Source organism: Balaenoptera borealis, assembly GCF_965194805.1.
Source record: "Balaenoptera borealis genome assembly, chromosome: 6".
In the NCBI taxonomy this organism is placed as follows: Eukaryota; Metazoa; Chordata; class Mammalia; order Artiodactyla; family Balaenopteridae; genus Balaenoptera; species Balaenoptera borealis.
In genome coordinates, this window is record NC_138863.1 from 47,510,896 (window position 1) to 47,527,678 (window position 16,783).

Consider the following 16,783-nt stretch of genomic DNA (forward strand, 5'->3'; position numbering starts at 1 on the left):
AAGTTACAGAAATCCAACCAGAGTTTCCTGAGGCAAAATGGAAATTTATCAACTGATGGATACAAGAAAGGGTTGTACAAGAAAACCACAGGGATGGCAACTGTCCAGCTGATCTGGAGAATGACAGGGACCAGGAACTCCATCTCTGTATGTTGGCTTCATCATCTCCATTCATAGCCTTTCTCCACATGGTGGGCAGCATGGCTGATGACAACTCCCAGGTTTTACGTCTTACCATTTCCAACATCAAATGTGGATGGATAAGGGCGGCATAAGCAGAAGAAAGGGGAAGAGAGGTACCAGACAGACAGTTCTATATACGTCCACCATAAAAGTTACAAGTAAAAATTTGATTAATGGGAATTGATCCTAGATTGGTGGGAAATGACCAAAAAACAAAGTAACTTGAAAGCCTGGAAGAACCTCCCATTTTGGAGCATAATGTAGCTAAAATGCTACCTTTATACAAAACTCAGTCTTATCACAACCTGGTGGATGTGTAATATGTTATTTGCACAAATATAACAAGCCAAAGTGAAACATTCTTAAAAATTCCACATACAATCTATAAGATTCATTTACTCATTCATTCTTTACTTGAAGCTCTATACCTTTTCTTCATTGATTTTTATACAGTTCAATTAAAAGTTTTTAATAATTGTTTTACCATTTCAAAAAAAGTGTTACTTGCCCACTGAATGTTCCCCAGATCTTAAGAGAAGCATGCTAAAGCTTTTAGGGATGAGAAGTCAGGATGTATAAATTTAAGTTTCAATTGGTTCCGCAATACCGTGTGTGTGTGTGTGTGTGTGTGTGTGTAAAGACAGATAATAATAGAGATAAAGCAAAAATGACAAATTTTAACAACTGTTGCATCTTGGAGGATATATGGATACCCATTACACTAACTGAATTTTTCAGTATACAGTATTTCAAAGTATTCATTATAAAAATTTGGAGGGAAGTAGAAGCCTGACAGAAGACTTCAAATTTTAAATAATAATATAATGAAAGCATAAAAAATGAAAGTAGTGTTTCAGGAAGATACATGTAGAAAGGGTATGGTTTGAATTAGAGGTAGTAAAAAATAGAGAGACCTAAGAGATTACTGTATAAGTCCAAACAGATGGGGGTTGGGGCGGCAATGGGCTGGACTGAGAAAGTGGCTGTGAAAATGAAACAGAAGAAATGGATACTAAAGACGGTGATGAATACTTAAAAGAACCCAGTGAGTGACAGGTGAGTGCGGGAAAGAGAGAAGACACAATCAGTGATGATCCCGGGTTCCCCAGGTCAAATGATTAGGGAAGGGATAGAAATAGATAAGGTCTAAAGCAGGGAACAGATTTGTTGGGTTAAGACAATGTCTTTCATTAAATAGGTTAATATATTGCCTCTTCCATGTAAATAGAGTTCATATGCTGACTGGCAGTGTATGTGGTATAATCTCCTCCTAGTTTGTGAAAGCCCAAAGACAACATACCACACAAGCACCCTAAGAACGAGAGGCAGACACACTGGGCTAGAGCCTGGGGGAAAACAGCCAGAGTCAGCCCATATGCTCCCCCTGTTAAGCCACCTGTTTCAGTGTCTCAGTTCCCCTAGCCTGGAAGATTTACAGAATTTCTGGGATTTTTTAAAAATGCAAAAACCGCATGATAGGGTGCTTTAAAGCGGTAAGAGCAAACTTCGATTGTAGCCACAAAAATACCGCAATGTATATAGCTTCAAGTAAATGTGAGAGCTTTTCTCATGCATTGGTCATTTCAGCTAAATGGCCTCTTGCTATGAGTACACCTCTAGATTAACCTTAATGGAGAAAAAGTTCATGAATACATAAAACTCCTATCTATTATTTTTCATATACTTTCTGATTTAGCAGAAAACCAGGCAACTGCTATGTGCAATTACATTTTTTTAAAGTCTCAGTTCAGATGGTGCAAACACAATCATTAACAAAATAAATCATAAATCACTCACTGCCTTCTGGTGGGGTGTGGAAATGAAATTCGGGGTCACTGAGGAGGAAAGAAGAGAAGCCAAGTTGTTCCCATGATAGGGTGGGGAAATGGCCAACAGGCTGGCCCAGATGGGAGAGAGAGGTTACAGGAGACGTCAAGACACAGCTTTCTGTGTTGTGTTCATGTCGAGAACTGAGATGTTAAGAAAACAGCACAATTTGGTCAAGGTGGTGATACCCCACTGTTAAAGGCAAGGGAGAGTATTTCTGCTACATATCAATGTAAAGGCAAGACACAGTCACTGCTAATTCACAGCAGACCTAAATTGATAGAAAGGGGGCTTATGTTTGAGTCCTGAATTCAATTCCTTTGTTTAGAAAGGAGAGTGCACATCTGGTGTCTTCAAGAAATGAGGAAACGGTGGAAGAACTACGTTATTTTTTTCTAACAGCATGGAATGATGAGCGGTAGAAGTATGAAATAAAGAGAAATTAAAGAAAAAAAGAATTCTAGAGGATACTAAAGATAAAAGGAACAGAATTATACTGTTAATCACAAAAGAAATCGAAAAAAATAGATCTAAATCAAAAATAATAAATTATTTCCTTTTGCTTTTCTATATCACTTTGGGACACACTTTAAGTGTGCATTCTTCCAGGAAGCAGGCCAAATTATTTCCCCTCAAACCTGTGTTCCCACAGTCTCCTATATACTCCTTGAATAAAGCACTTATCACACTCTGTTATCATTTGTGATCTCTCTATGTCCCCACCAAGTGTTCTCTGCAATTAGTGAGATTTGTTTTAAAAAAAAAAAGAAAAAAAAAAAACGAATGAAATCATTTACTGTAGGAATCTTTATGTTATCTCTAGCCCCATATATAAACCAACATGTGATGTGTTAAATTCAAATAAATACCAGTTCCTCTTTCAGTATATTTTTTTCAAATCATGGAATTGCTCTTGCTATAAAACCTGCATACTTTGGCCACTTCATTCTGCATGTCTTATGGTCTTTTCCCTATATAATATTCTTTTCATATATATACTCTCTAGAGAAGCCCGCTCAAGCTTGGGGATGAAAGAAGATAATCAACTGCACAAATATTTATCTATATGCAGTCATTCATTTATTCACTCAACAACTATTTATACAGGAATACAGTCCCAACCAAAACAGTTATTGCACCTGGCTTCATCTTGCTTCCAATCTAGAGTTGAAGACAAATATGGAATTATGGAATAGATGCCTAGCTACAGATCAACTACAGACCATGAGCAATTAGGAGGTGCTTACAAGAGCACATTAACAGAGGAACCTACCTTAGACTGGAAAGCTAAAGAACATCTGTTTAAACGAAGTGGCACTTAAGCTAATACCTGGAGTTTAAATGAATTTAGCCAGGGCAGAGAGAGAGAGTGAGTGTGCATGTGTGTGTGTGTGTGTGTGTGTATGTGTATGTGTATGTGTGTGTGTGTTGGATCAGGGAAGTACTGCAAGCAGAGATACAGAGGAACAACCTATACAAAGGCCCTGAGGTACAAAACCTGTCACACTCAAGGCACAGAGAACTGGAGCTGAGACTGGGGTGGGAAAGCATGCAGGCCCTTACAGGTCACTGGTTCTCAATGTCATGGGAAGCCTGATAAAATTTGTTCTTAAAAAATAAACACTATTTGTAGGGTGTTGGGGGATGATCCCCATAATTGGAGTATGGATTTTTAGAGCACCAAGAATGGAACAAGGAGGCCAGTTAATATGCTAACCTGAACTAGAGTGTTAAGAGTGACCTGGGCTAGAGCAGGGGCAGTGAAGATGAAGAGAAGTTAACAGATGAGGAATATTTAGGAGATAGATTTGGTGGGTTTGGTGATGGACTAGGAAAGGAAGGTAGAGGAAGCGGCAAGGACAGCACCCTCAACTCTCCTTATTGGCCAGAGGCGCACTTTAATAACAGTGGGGTTTTTAGTAACAATAAGGAAGGATGAATGGTGAAGGTGGTCGAAAGGTGAAAACTGCCAGTTATAAGTTCTGGAAGGTAATGTACAGCATGGTGACCCTAGTTTAAAAAAAAATAAGAAGGGGATTTTTTTTTTTATCCTGGAAGGTCTGGTGAGAAATGAAGAGTCCAGACTTACACATGCTTAAACTGAAATACCTGTGATCTATCCACATAAAGATGTCAAAATAATTGGTGGATATATTCAGGAGTGCACGCTGGGAAGTCTTAGCATATAGGTGGTATTTAAAGCAACTGGAGTGGATGAGATCACCTTGTGAGAGAGGAGAATGAGAAGAGAGGATGTTAAATTAAATGGAAAAATTTTTTTTCTACTTTTAGAATATAAAGATATTTTAATTACCTACATATTACAGTATCAGATATTTTATGCCTATAATACTTAAGTATAATTTTACAATATAATGTAATTATTGCATAGCAAATTATTTAAGAGTTACAGACTTGAGACTGTATTACTGACAAAGAATATTGATAGGGAAGAAAGGGGAGTAAATTGGGTCACCATATTTTCATCTTCCTTTGTCAGATCCATCTCTAAGCTGCTGGATCCATGAAGGGCCCCATATACAGTTCCAGTCTGTGAGCCAGTCCTTACATACAGGAAACACAAAGGCCACAGTAAGATGGATTTGTCAGGGGGAGCTTATATCTTTTTTTACCTCCCTGTCTGTGCCCCCATGCCATTCTCTGAAGCTGTAGCTTTCCAAGTCTCAACACATGCTATTATTTATCTTTGGAACATCAGAATGTGTTGAAATACAAATTTTTCCATTTGGACTTTCAAATGAAAGAAAAATTTTGCAATATAAAGCCATTCCTCAAAACAAGGAATCGCTCTGCTATTCACTCTTCCTAGCATCTAGCTTTTCCAATGTAGTCAGTTATTAGTGAAACCAGGAGAGGTGTGAATCAAAAAAAGTAAATAAGGAAAACATGAGTTTCAATGAGTTTAGAGATGATATTAATTCTGAAAGTCGAGAAGTGCACTGGTGATGAAAAGAGCAAGTTCAATCACAGACTTAAATCACAGTAGCCTGAAATTACTATTTTGACCCCCAAACTGTTAAAAAACCAAAGATTAATAACTTGTTTCAGCAGGTGGGAAATGGCTTAGGTTTTTATAAATGCCTTCTCTGAAGGCTAATAACAACCAGGGCAGGCCCTCATCTGCTAAAATGCATTGAAGTTTATAATCAGGCCTGAGGGACTGGGTGACTCACAAAGTAATCAGAGCCCTTATTAAGATTATTAACTTAATCTTAGTGACCCTCTCCTTCAGTGCAAGAGCCAGGAGCCAAGATGCAGAGAGTTTCTGGGTTGACTGCCAAAAAATTCTGAACAGAGGGTTTTTTCAGGTATAAGATATCCCACTAGGTATAATGGGATATATATAATGAAACCTGGATATAAAACAATTCAAAGTCATGTGGTTTATCAAAAGATAATTATTCCATTTTGGTAGACATTCTACAAACAGAATGGAAAAGCCAAAGGTTGAAAGAATCGACCAAGGTACGTGCATCCCACGCAATCAGTTTCTTCAAGGGTTAAGGCCTTCTGGCAGGATTGGTTATGTTGCTGTCACGCTTACTAATTTTACCCATCACATGTACACAAAAACAGAAACCTCACATGTTAAGAAAACACAAAAATGTTATTTGAGTCTGAACATTACCTTTGTTCTTTTCTTATTGAGTCCACTTACAAAGGCCTAATCAACCATGGCAGGTTTTCTTAACCTTTTGGGGGGTCAAGGATTCTTTTGAAAATCTTACAGATGATCTCAACACTAGATAACTGAGACTGTATAATTAATTTCAGGGTGCTCATAAACCCTCTACACCCTTCCACTGGTTCCCTAGAACCTCTGCCATATAGGGTATAAGGGACAGTCAGTCCCTTACACAAACAGGGGAGAAGAAGATTCACCATTTGTGAGTACTTTCTCTCCCCATGAACTTACTTGACCTCCCCTCAAACTTGTCACAGTGAATTATATTACCTCTCTCTTCTTTTCTCATGAGCCTCCAAAGTCTTCACCTTCTACACCTTGACATCCTATATTCACCAAGCTTTACGGATTCACAAGACTTCTTTCCTATTTGAAATACTATGGCACAAAAGCAATTTAAAAAGACACATTCTTTTGACTATTCTGATTCACAAAATTGAATCCATTGGTAGGGAAAAACTATTAAAAAGCTCACTTATCTTATGAAGAAAATCATCAAATTATCCTTAAGTAACAGCTTTATCAGAATTTGTAACTGCCAGGTGGTACCACAATTTTTTTTTTTTTAATTAATTTATTTATTTATGGCTGTGTTGGGTCTTTGTTTCTGTGCGAGGGCTTTCTCCAGTTGTGGCAAGCGGGGGCCACTCTTCATCACGGTGTGCGGGCCTCTCACTATCGCGGCCTCTCTTGTTGCGGAGCACAAGCTCCAGACGCGCAGGCTCAGTAGTTGTGGCTCACGGGCCTAGTTGCCCCGCGGCATGTGGGATCCTCCCAGACCAGGGCTCGAACCCGTGTCCCCTGCACTGGCAGGCAGATTCTCAACCACCGCGCCACCAGGGAAGCCCACCACAATTTCTTTTAAGATGTGAATGTGGCACCTAGAGATTATCATACTAAGTGAAGTAAGTCAGAAAGACAAATATCGTATATCACTTATATGTGGAATCTAAAAAAATGATACAATGAACTTATTTACAAAACAGAAATAGACTCACAGACATAGAAAACAAACATGGTTACAAAAGGGGAAAGGTGGGGGGAGGGATAAATTAGAAATTTGGGAATAACATATATAGAAATTTAGGAGTAACATGTAAACAACAAGGACCTACTGCATAGCACTGGAACTATATTCAATATCTTGTTAAGAACCTATAATAGAAAAAAATCTGAAAAAGAAAAAATATATATATTCAAGATACATATGTATGTATAAATGAATCAGCTTGCTGTACACGAGAAACTAACACAACATTGTAAAGCAACTATACTTCAATAAAAATTTTAAAATAAAAATAAAACAAATAGTACTTCAGATATAGAGAACAAACTAGTGTTTACAGGGGTGGGGGGAAGACAGGGGTAGGGGATTAAGAGGTACAAACTACTATGTATGAGATAAATAAGCTACAAGGATATATTGTACAGCACAGAGAATATAGCCAATATTTAATAATTATTATAAATGGAGTATAATAACCTTTAAGAATTGTGAATCATTATGTTGTACAACTGAAATTAATATAACATTGTAAATCAATGATACTTCAATAAAAAATAAAATAACCGTCTTAAAAAAAAAAGAAAATTTACAAATTACCAGATTAAAAAAAAAAAAAAAAGATGTAGATGTGTTCCAGCTTGTTATATACTTTTAAAACACTGCCAGAGCAAAGCACTTAGGAGAAGGTCATTTCTATCTCATCCCAATTCCAAGAGCCTATGATTCCAAGTCTTATTTTAATCTATGAAGTGAAAACTTTTGGTTTTTTAAAATTACTGCATATTTTAATTGATATTAGATATCATTTCATTATAAATAGCATTAGAAGGTCAGATTAGTTGTTTCATACATTAGTACAGAGATACTTTTCTTGCACATGATTATGAATGAGACTTAAATTCTGATTACTTTAAAGAAACACTGGAATTTGGGGAATTATTAAATCATAGCTTTTCTGCTAAAAGTCCAGAATCTAACAGCACAAAAATATTGTAAACTATATTTTGGAAAGTACTTATTTTATGAGGAGAAGTTATTTGTTTTTAAATGCAAATATTTGGAATACACCAATTCATTTAAAAATAAGTGACCAGATAGATTTTTTTTAACTTCAGGTACACAAACTGAATTAATCATAATCTGTGCTTCATGACACACTTATTGATCCATGCATGGTTCATTTTACTTAGTAAAATAGTTAAATAAATCCTACTATACCCATTATTCTTGGTGACATTTTTCCCCTTACGCAAAAAGTGTGGCCTTCCTCTACTTCATTTTTACAGTAAATGGATATTCTTTTGGTAATCCTGTCTCAGTCACCCAGACATTTATATACAAATCCTACTCATACAAATATGAAAACATTAGCAGCATGTTTAAAGTTTTGAAGAAACATAATCCATTTAACTATATAGAGCCATATTTTGACAGCTTAACTTCTATCATTTTCAAAAACACTGGCAGTGGGGGGAGACAGGCAAGGGTGGAATGGGTCACAAAATCCAGGACCTTTGCAGCTTCTATTCAACTCCTGGTTATAGATAACCCATTAGAAAAAACAAATAATCCATCTACCCATCCTGTTTCTGTTTGTGTCACATTCCTATTACAAAAAAGTTGTGGAACAGGTAGGTGTGAATAAAACCATGGACACTGGTCTTATTTTATTTTAGAAAGAACAATGAATATGGAAATCTACAACATCCCTGGAGCACTTACCCCCGAGGTAAGCCAAAGGCCTTACAGCATGAGCCCCAGGTGAGGCTGGACATTTCTACGAGCTTCCAACTGATCAAGTGGTCACTGAAAGCCCAACTAGTATTTAGGTCTACAGATATGAACTGCTAATGGCTTAGCTATGTATGTGTTCTACATTTTAGCAGAACTAACAAGTGGATTAAAACTATATAGTTTCTAAGTGCCGTTTCTCTACTGAATAGGAACAAAATTAAACTAAGTACAATAACTGATAATACTGGCAAATGTTTAATTTTAAATTAGACCCTCAAGTGTCATGATATAGAAACCTACTTGAGAAAAAAAAAACATTAAATAACAATTGAAATCTCTGTCACATATAAATAAAATTAATTTTAAATCTTGGTTTTTGTGCAAGACACAGAAGCTTAACATGGAGAAATTAACAGGCATTATTATCAACTCAAGGCTTCAGAGAAGCCCAAGACATTGCTGAGACATTTTACAGTCTAGGTTCACTAGGTCACAGATTTGACACGTTATTAATGTGGAAAGCAATTGCCATTTCCTTGACACCCTCTACCCTACATGAAAGGGCACCCAGAAATCATTCCTCATTTCAGGCCCAAGTGAACTCGCCTAATTATACTCCAAGACATTATCAACAAGTAGTTAAGAATACTGCCTAGTCCTCATAACATAGACAGTCATAAAAAAAAAAAAATTTAAGAGGCACAGAATCTGATGTCTTGGACATGTGGATTGTGCTTACACAAAAGGGCAATTAAAGAGATATCTCCAAACAGAATCTTCAAAGCAAACAGAAGCTGTTTTCTTAAGCCTATGATGTATTTCACTACAATGCATAGCTCTCATAGTTTTAGAATTTTCCAGGTAACTACTCCAAAGCATACTTTTTATCAATAGCAGATGGAAAATATTATGTCCATTTCCCAGCTAAGGCAACTTGGAGGAAAGGAAATTAAGACACATTACACTAAGCCAAGTCAATGAATGACAACAATACTGCAGCTAGTACCTAGTCAGACAGAACACTGAAAGAGAATTAAGTTCAATATTTATATACTTAGGGGGAAGAGTTTTGTTTCAGAAAAATATTTGGTAGTTTCTGTTCAGGCACATTAAGAACACTGAAAAACCACCACTAAAACAAACTGGACTGAAAATCAACACAATGGCATGTGTTTTTTCAACCTGTAATCAACACCAAGAAATAGCTCCCTTTGGTTATTAAAATCCTGGAAAGAAATCATAATTACCCCATCTGGGAATACGGCCTTCAAAGCATGAGTACTTTAGATAAAACAGCCAATGTCTAGTCCCACTTCTATTGATTTTCAAATTCCCTGAACGGAAGAAAAGTAAACAAATGCTTTCATGGATGGGAGATTTTCAATCAGGTTTGCTTAAATCAAAGTTTAAATCAAGTTATTTGAATTTAATAAAAAGTATACAGTAATATTCTATACTGAATTTCAGTATTTTTAAATTAAATTTTGTTAAGTAGGTCCCAGCTACATAGAATATGAAAAAAATCTTTAACTTTAAAAGTACAAGAATGTAGCAGCTTCATTTACAATAGCTAAAACTGGAAATAACCCAAATATCCATCAGAAGTGATAAACCAAACTGCAGTAATTGATACAATGGAATACTGCTCAGCAGTAAAAAGGAATAAACTACTGAACATGCAACAACATGGATGAAACCTATGGAAATTAGACTGAGCTGAAGAAGCTAGACACAAAAAAGTACATGCTATATGGTTCTATTCCATGAAGGTCTAGAAAACACAAAATTAATCAGTGACAAAACACTCAGAACAGTTGTCAATGGGTCAGGGGCAAAGATTGCCTGGGGGCATGAGGGAACTTTCTAAGGTGATATAAATGTTCTATATCTTGATATGGGTAATGGTTACACAGGTATATCCATTTGTCAAGAGAATACAGTTTATGTTAATACCAGAATCTGAAGTATGGACATCCATTAAGTAGCTTTTACAGCTTTTTTTTCATTTTATGACTTTTATATTTTTAAACCAATACTTACAAAATGTATATAATCATAAGCTCACTTGAAAATGACCTTTGAATATTTTTGTAAGGCAAACCTAGAGTGATAATAAAATTTTAACGTCAATTAAAATATATATATATTTTTTAATATTTAAAAATATATAGGGCTTCCCTGGTGGCGCAGTGGTTAAGAATCCGCCTGCTAATGCAGGGGACACGGGTTCGAGCCCTGGTCTGGGAAGATCCCACATGCCGCGGAGCAACTAAGCCCGTGCGCCACAACTACTGAGCCTGCGCTCTAGAGCCCGTGAGCCACAACTACTGAGCCCACGTGCCACAACTACTGAAGCCCACGCGCCTAGAGCCCGTGCTCCACAACAAGAGAAGCCACCGCAATGAGAAGCCCGCGCAACACAACGAAGAGTAGCCCCCGCTCACCGCAACTAGAGAAAGCCAGCGCGCAGCAACAAAAGACCCAACTCAGCCAAAAATAAATAAATAAATAGATAAATAAATAAAATTTGAAAAAAAAAAAAAATATATATATATAATGTGGCAACTCTGTAAATCAAACACCACTTTCCCCACCCAATAAACTATAGTTTATTGTCTTAAAAAAAAAAAAAAGAGTACAGTTTAGGTATGTACATTTTAATGCATGCACACTTTACCTCCCCGCTCCCCCAAATAATCCCACATAATGGAAATGGATGGAGGTGTGAGTGAAATAGTCACAGCAGAATTTGATCATTGTTAGAGCTGGGTACTGGGTATGGGCTTTTTTTAATACTATCCTGTTTACTTTCTATATATTTGACATTTTTCAAGGTAAAATGTTTAAAAATATAGATCAGTGAAACGTACAATCAAAAATGTTTACACTGTGAAAATTTATCCCTCAAGAGGCTTTCTCTGTATGCAGAAGACTTTTATAAAAATCCACGGAGATCCCCAGTGTCTGTGCTTCACACAGAGAATTTGAAATGGAGCTCGTTATTTTCTCCAGCTCCCCTTGCCCCCATCCCCAGCACGCCTCCCATCTAATGGGCCATCAGACTGAATATGATATGGTTGTCTCAGCTACCACCAACCCCCAAATTAATTCTTCCCTCGTCCCTCGAATATTTATTTCTAACAAATACTGGTGCAGATGGAGAAATCAGAGCTGCTGCAGACACCAGAGAAAACAGATCTCAACCTTAGTCTTTATTCTCACTACTCTCTGAGAATGGTGTTTTAGAAGTTAATGAGAAAATGAAAATTTACTTTTTTTACATCCAGATTTTTAAAAATCTCATATTCAACTTCTTTTAACCTCACCTTCTTATTTCTCAGCAATATGAAGAGACATAAATTTTCAAAATAATAAAATCTAGAGTAACCAGAGTCAGCAGTCAATTTCTCTACTATGGAGTTATGAGGCTCAATCATGTATCAGTCACTAAACAAGTCTTATTAGTTTTCTAAATATTGCCTGAGAAAAGTCCTATAGCTTTTCACAAAACATGTCCAAAGAATCAGAAGCACCATACAGAGGCAAAGGATGAATTCAGGCTCAGTCAGAGCTATTTAAAGGTATGTTAATACCCTCCTAGAGCTATTTAAAGGTATGTTAATACCCATAAGAGGATTATAAGTGCACCTGGGTAAACAATCTTCTTGACAACCTGAAAAGTGGACTTAAGTATTGTATCTAGCAGTTCTCTGTAGTGAACATAAGATAAACACTGAAATTAGCTAAAATTAAAAGTCCAAAATATATATACTTTATAACCTCCACTTACAAATATTTCTACCTAACATTTCTTTATGTTTATATGACCCTGCTAAATTCCAGTGAAGAATTTCACAAGATGTGAAATAACAAATACTCATAAAGTAAAGGAGATCCTTGATGCCAGCATTTTTGTTCATTCATTCATTAATTCAAAAAAAAATGTGTGCCTATGAGTAGCAAGTGCTCTTCTAGGTACTAGAAATATATGTAATAATTCAATGTAATAATGAACAAAGCAAAGTTCATGCCCTCAGAGAGTTTACATTCTAGTAAGGGGAGACAGGCTTACAAGAAGGGCTGAGGATAGTAAATGCCATGGAGGAGAATCAGTAGGAAAGGGCATGCAGATGGCTATTTAATACAGCTGTCGGGAAAGGCTTCTGTTAGCGTGATTGGAGCAAACCTGAAGAATCCAAGGTCCAGAATTCCAGGCAGAGAAAATGACAAGTGCAAAGGCCCCACACCAGAGCCCACTTGCAAACTGAAGAAACAAAGAGCCAGTGTGGCCCCAGCGCTGAGTTAGTGTCAGAGCTGAGGGAGCCGGGAGTGAGAGGGCCGCAGAGGATCTCAGCCTTTGTGGGCCATTTTCAGGGTCTGGGCATCTAGTGTGAGGGAGATGGGAAGCCATTGGAGGACTGTGGGCAGAAATGATCTTATTTAATGTTTTTAAAAAGATCACTAACTGTGTGAGGAGAACAGACAGTAGAGGAACAAAGGTTGAAGCAGGAAGACCAATTCAATCTAGAGATCACAATGTGCTCAGAGGAACATTTTAAGTATATTTTTTATAGGTTATGTTTCATTATACAACCCAAATACTCCTGTAACTAAAACAGCAGTCAATTGAATTGCTCTCTTGTTTGCCACTGGCTTGGAGGGTTAGAGTTTCTGAGGGAAATCCAAGAGTCATCTTATGTTACTTTTCAGGCTCTAGTGTGATCTGTTGGCTAGTGGTTCCTTTACCTCCATTAATCTAATAGGTAAATAAGACAAAAACTGCTAGCTTCCCAAAAAATAACCCTTTTCAAAAATATTACATCACAAATATCAGAAAGCAAATATTTTCACACGTACGCTGGATACAGAAGTTTCTCATATTATTTCCGTTATTCGTAACCCTCATCACAACCTATGTACATGGTAGTAGTCAAAACCCATTTAACTAATATTCCTGAAAGACGATAAATCGAAATAAAAATATACTGCAAATCATAAAATCCATCACCACTCTCAGACTTCTGTTTCATAGTTTATGAAATCCCTCTCATAATGAAGACAGGCTCTCGATCACTCTCCTATCTCTCATTTCCTTAAGTTTACCCAACAGCATATCTAACCGCTGTCTCGCCCATACCCTGTGGTTAGCACTTTCAGTTATAAAAAGCCAGGTAGGAAAACCACCACACACAGCACATCTTTCAGGACTTTCAGCCACGCTCAAGTGTTATTAAACGGTTTGAGAGGGTGTCAGAAACACATGCTTTCCGGCACACTTTGGTGATTTCATCCTATGCTCAGAGCACTCTGATAAATTAAATCATTCTGGCTGTGTCAGGAATCGCAGCTGGTGTACCTGAGTATTGCTCTCTGATGATGACAAGCAGTACAAAATAAGATACCGAATCCTACTTTTCTAAAATCTCATTTTCGGCATCTCGCAAAACGTTACTAGGCAGGATTTTAAAGCGAAAACAAATGTTATAATTCACTTTGGTTTTGCAGAAACCTAAGCCCACTTGCCAAAAAAAACTGATGGCTTTTTTTCTTTCCAAAGAGCAGGCAGCTTCTACAGTAGGGAAGGGGACTGGGGGTGGGGGGTAGGGAGAAGCTATTAAAATGGATAATCCAGCTTTTTGCTTACCCGTGTAGCTTTAATGGAGGGGAACCAGGCAGGAACTGAGGGACTGTTACAGCCACGTATACCGAAAGGGCTTTCCTCACCCTCAGCTGAATAGTGTGGAGAATCTGCCTCATTACCTTCTACGAACAAGTAAAGGAGAATCCCCTCTCTGGGGGCAGGCTTTGCTGTACTAACATCCTCTACAGACTTGACCTCATCCACCCCCCTCTCCTTTTCCCTTTCCTTCAGCCACAAACTCCTATTTCGTTTTTGGTTTGTTTCATCTTATTATACTGAAGGCATTCTTGCAAACTGCCTTCAACCATTCCCGGGATAAGAAGAGATAGAAATAAATAATAAAATAAATCAAGATTTCTTTTCTGCAGAGCTAAATTTAAATATATAGGCGGAGCGAGATGGTGAAAAGGGGTGTGTGGGTGTCTACTGCAAGATTTTTCAGTCTCTAGGAGAGAAAAGGATAAAGAACAGAAGGCTAAAAGGATTTGAGAAGTGTGTGTGTGTACAATCATTCCCAGGGCGGAGGGAAAAATTCAGGAAGGGAGGGAGAAGCAAAAGATCAATCCAGGCAGGCAGTCACTCCCATCCCTCCCGACCCCTCCCCACCTCACTGCAGTGCTCTGCGCTTCCCAGAAAGCTCACCACCCAAAGGGCAGATTCCCAAAACCAAAGCAGAGCCCGAATCCTGGTCACGCAGGCAGGCTGGGGAGACGGGGGAGGTGGGAGGTGGGGGGTGGGGGTGGGGGTGGGGGTGGGGGTGGGGGTGGGTAGAGACAGGCGATGGGAAACCATCTGGCTAGGGAAGCGGCGAGGAGGCCAGCAAGACCAGAGGAGGAAAGGCAGGGCCGGGCTGCCGGGACCTACCGGGAGCAGTGACGGTAGAGGATGCCCCGGGCACCTCTGGCCTCTCCTCCTCGGCTTCCTCCCGCTGCCGTTGCTGCTGCTGCTGCTGCTGCTGCTGCTGCTGGATGAGACTGAGGTCGGAGCGGCTGAGCTCAGCTCTGGCGGCCGCAGGGACCAGCCTCGCCTTCAGCAGCACGGCGGCCAGGCCGAGGAGCAGGGTGCAAGGGACGCGCCGGCTGAGCCTCGCCATGGCCGAGAGCCAGAGGGCCGCGGCGGCATATTGCGGCGGAGGTCCGGGCGGCGGCGGCGGGCGCCAGGGCTGCGGGCTCTCGCCCGCCCGCTCAGTCCCCCTCGCTCGGTCTGCCTCGCACACCCTTACCAGGAGGAGGAGGCTGGGGCGGCGGAGGAGACGCCGCGGAAGGAGGAGGGGGAAGTTAGCATCCTCGCGCACGTGACGCGCGGGGCGGGGTGGGGCGAGCCCCGCGCCAGGCGCCGCGTCTCCGCTATCACCCCGGGCTCAGCTGCTCCGGACGCGCGCGCTCGGCGGGGTGCTGGGGCGCAGTGCTGGTGGTGGCTTCCTAGGGTAAACGAAAAAGGAGAGCCTTTCTGGGGGCTGGTAGACTTTCAGATCCTCTAGCCCCCACCGAGACACCAGGAAATTTTGCAGAAAGTGAAATAAAATTCCCTCCACCTGACCGCAAAGTAGAAGAGAAGGTGGTGTATTGATTACGCTCCCACAACACTTAACGCAGCACCGGCGGATCAAAAAAGCCAGGATCTCTTAACCATGTGGGCTTTGGGGCATCACGGCCATCACTGGTTAGCTAGAAATTAAACTGCGGCTCTCCAGATTTTGATTAAATTCCTCTTTCTGCCCAAATTGGAATTTCTTTCAATATCGTAAAATATTCTTAATTACGTTTTGTCTAATTATAGTCTATACTTTTCATTTGCTCAAAAAATATTTTTCTAAATGCCTGCTAGGTGCTTACCACGTGCCAGTATTTAGTCAGGTGCTTGGAATAAGCAACATACAATCCCTGCGTTCTAGGAGCTCATTACCTGTTAGGACAGAGGAACATACAAACAAATTATAATCCAGGGTGGTGCCTGCCACTGGAGAAACACTACAGCATGCAGAGATTGCATTGAATTGGAAGAAATTAACAATGTGGTATATGGAAGGGGGCTATGAAACACTAGGAAAGGTGGGGTTTAAAGAAGAATAAGAGTTCCACACATAGGTGGGTGTAACCAGGTCATCTAAAAAGTATAGCTGTGTGTGTGTGTGTATGTATGCCCGTGCACACGCGCCGAGGTGTGTAACAGTACAGTGTGCTTGGAAAATTGTCCTGCAATGATTGTGACAAAGTGACAGTGTTTTAGATTGAAAAGGAAGGTGGAGATCAGGTCATTAAAAAAATAATAGCAGGGACTTTCCTGGTGCCGCAGTGGTTAAGAATCTCCCTGCCAATGCAGGGGACACGGGTTCGGGCCCTGGTCCGGGAAGATCCCATATGCCGTGGAGCAAATAAGCCCGTGTGCCACAACTACTGAGCCAGCAGGCCAAATCTACTGAAGCCTGCCCACCTGGAGCCGGTGCTCCGCAACAGGAGAAGCCACCCAATGAGAAGCCCGCACACCGCAACGAAGAGTAGCCCCCACTCTCTGCAACTAGAGAAAGCCGGCGCACAGCAACAAAGACCCAACGCAGCCAAAAATAAATAAAATTAAAAAAAAAAATAACGGCAAACACTTCTATAGTACTTACTGTGTCCAGGCACTGTTCAAGCACTTTATATACATTAACTCCTGTAATAACCTTGGATGCTATGTAAGGAAA

The 16,783-nt window shown here is 39.6% G+C and overlaps 1 protein-coding gene across 2 annotated transcripts in view; it reads right to left on the bottom strand.

Annotated features, from left to right (window-relative positions):
* The window catches only part of FAM171B (family with sequence similarity 171 member B), a 66,939-nt gene extending 51,376 nt beyond the window's left edge, over positions 1-15,563 (bottom strand). Inside the window, exon 1 of one of the 2 annotated variants that reach the window (XM_082397518.1) lies at positions 14,962-15,563. In XM_082397518.1, coding sequence (XP_082253644.1) covers positions 14,962-15,190 — 229 coding nt within the window. In that variant the 5' untranslated portion in view covers positions 15,191-15,563. The remainder of the gene's footprint in view (positions 1-14,961) is intronic. The other variant, XM_082397519.1, reaches the window with a different exon arrangement.
* Between the last annotated feature and the right edge of the window lie 1,220 nt (positions 15,564-16,783).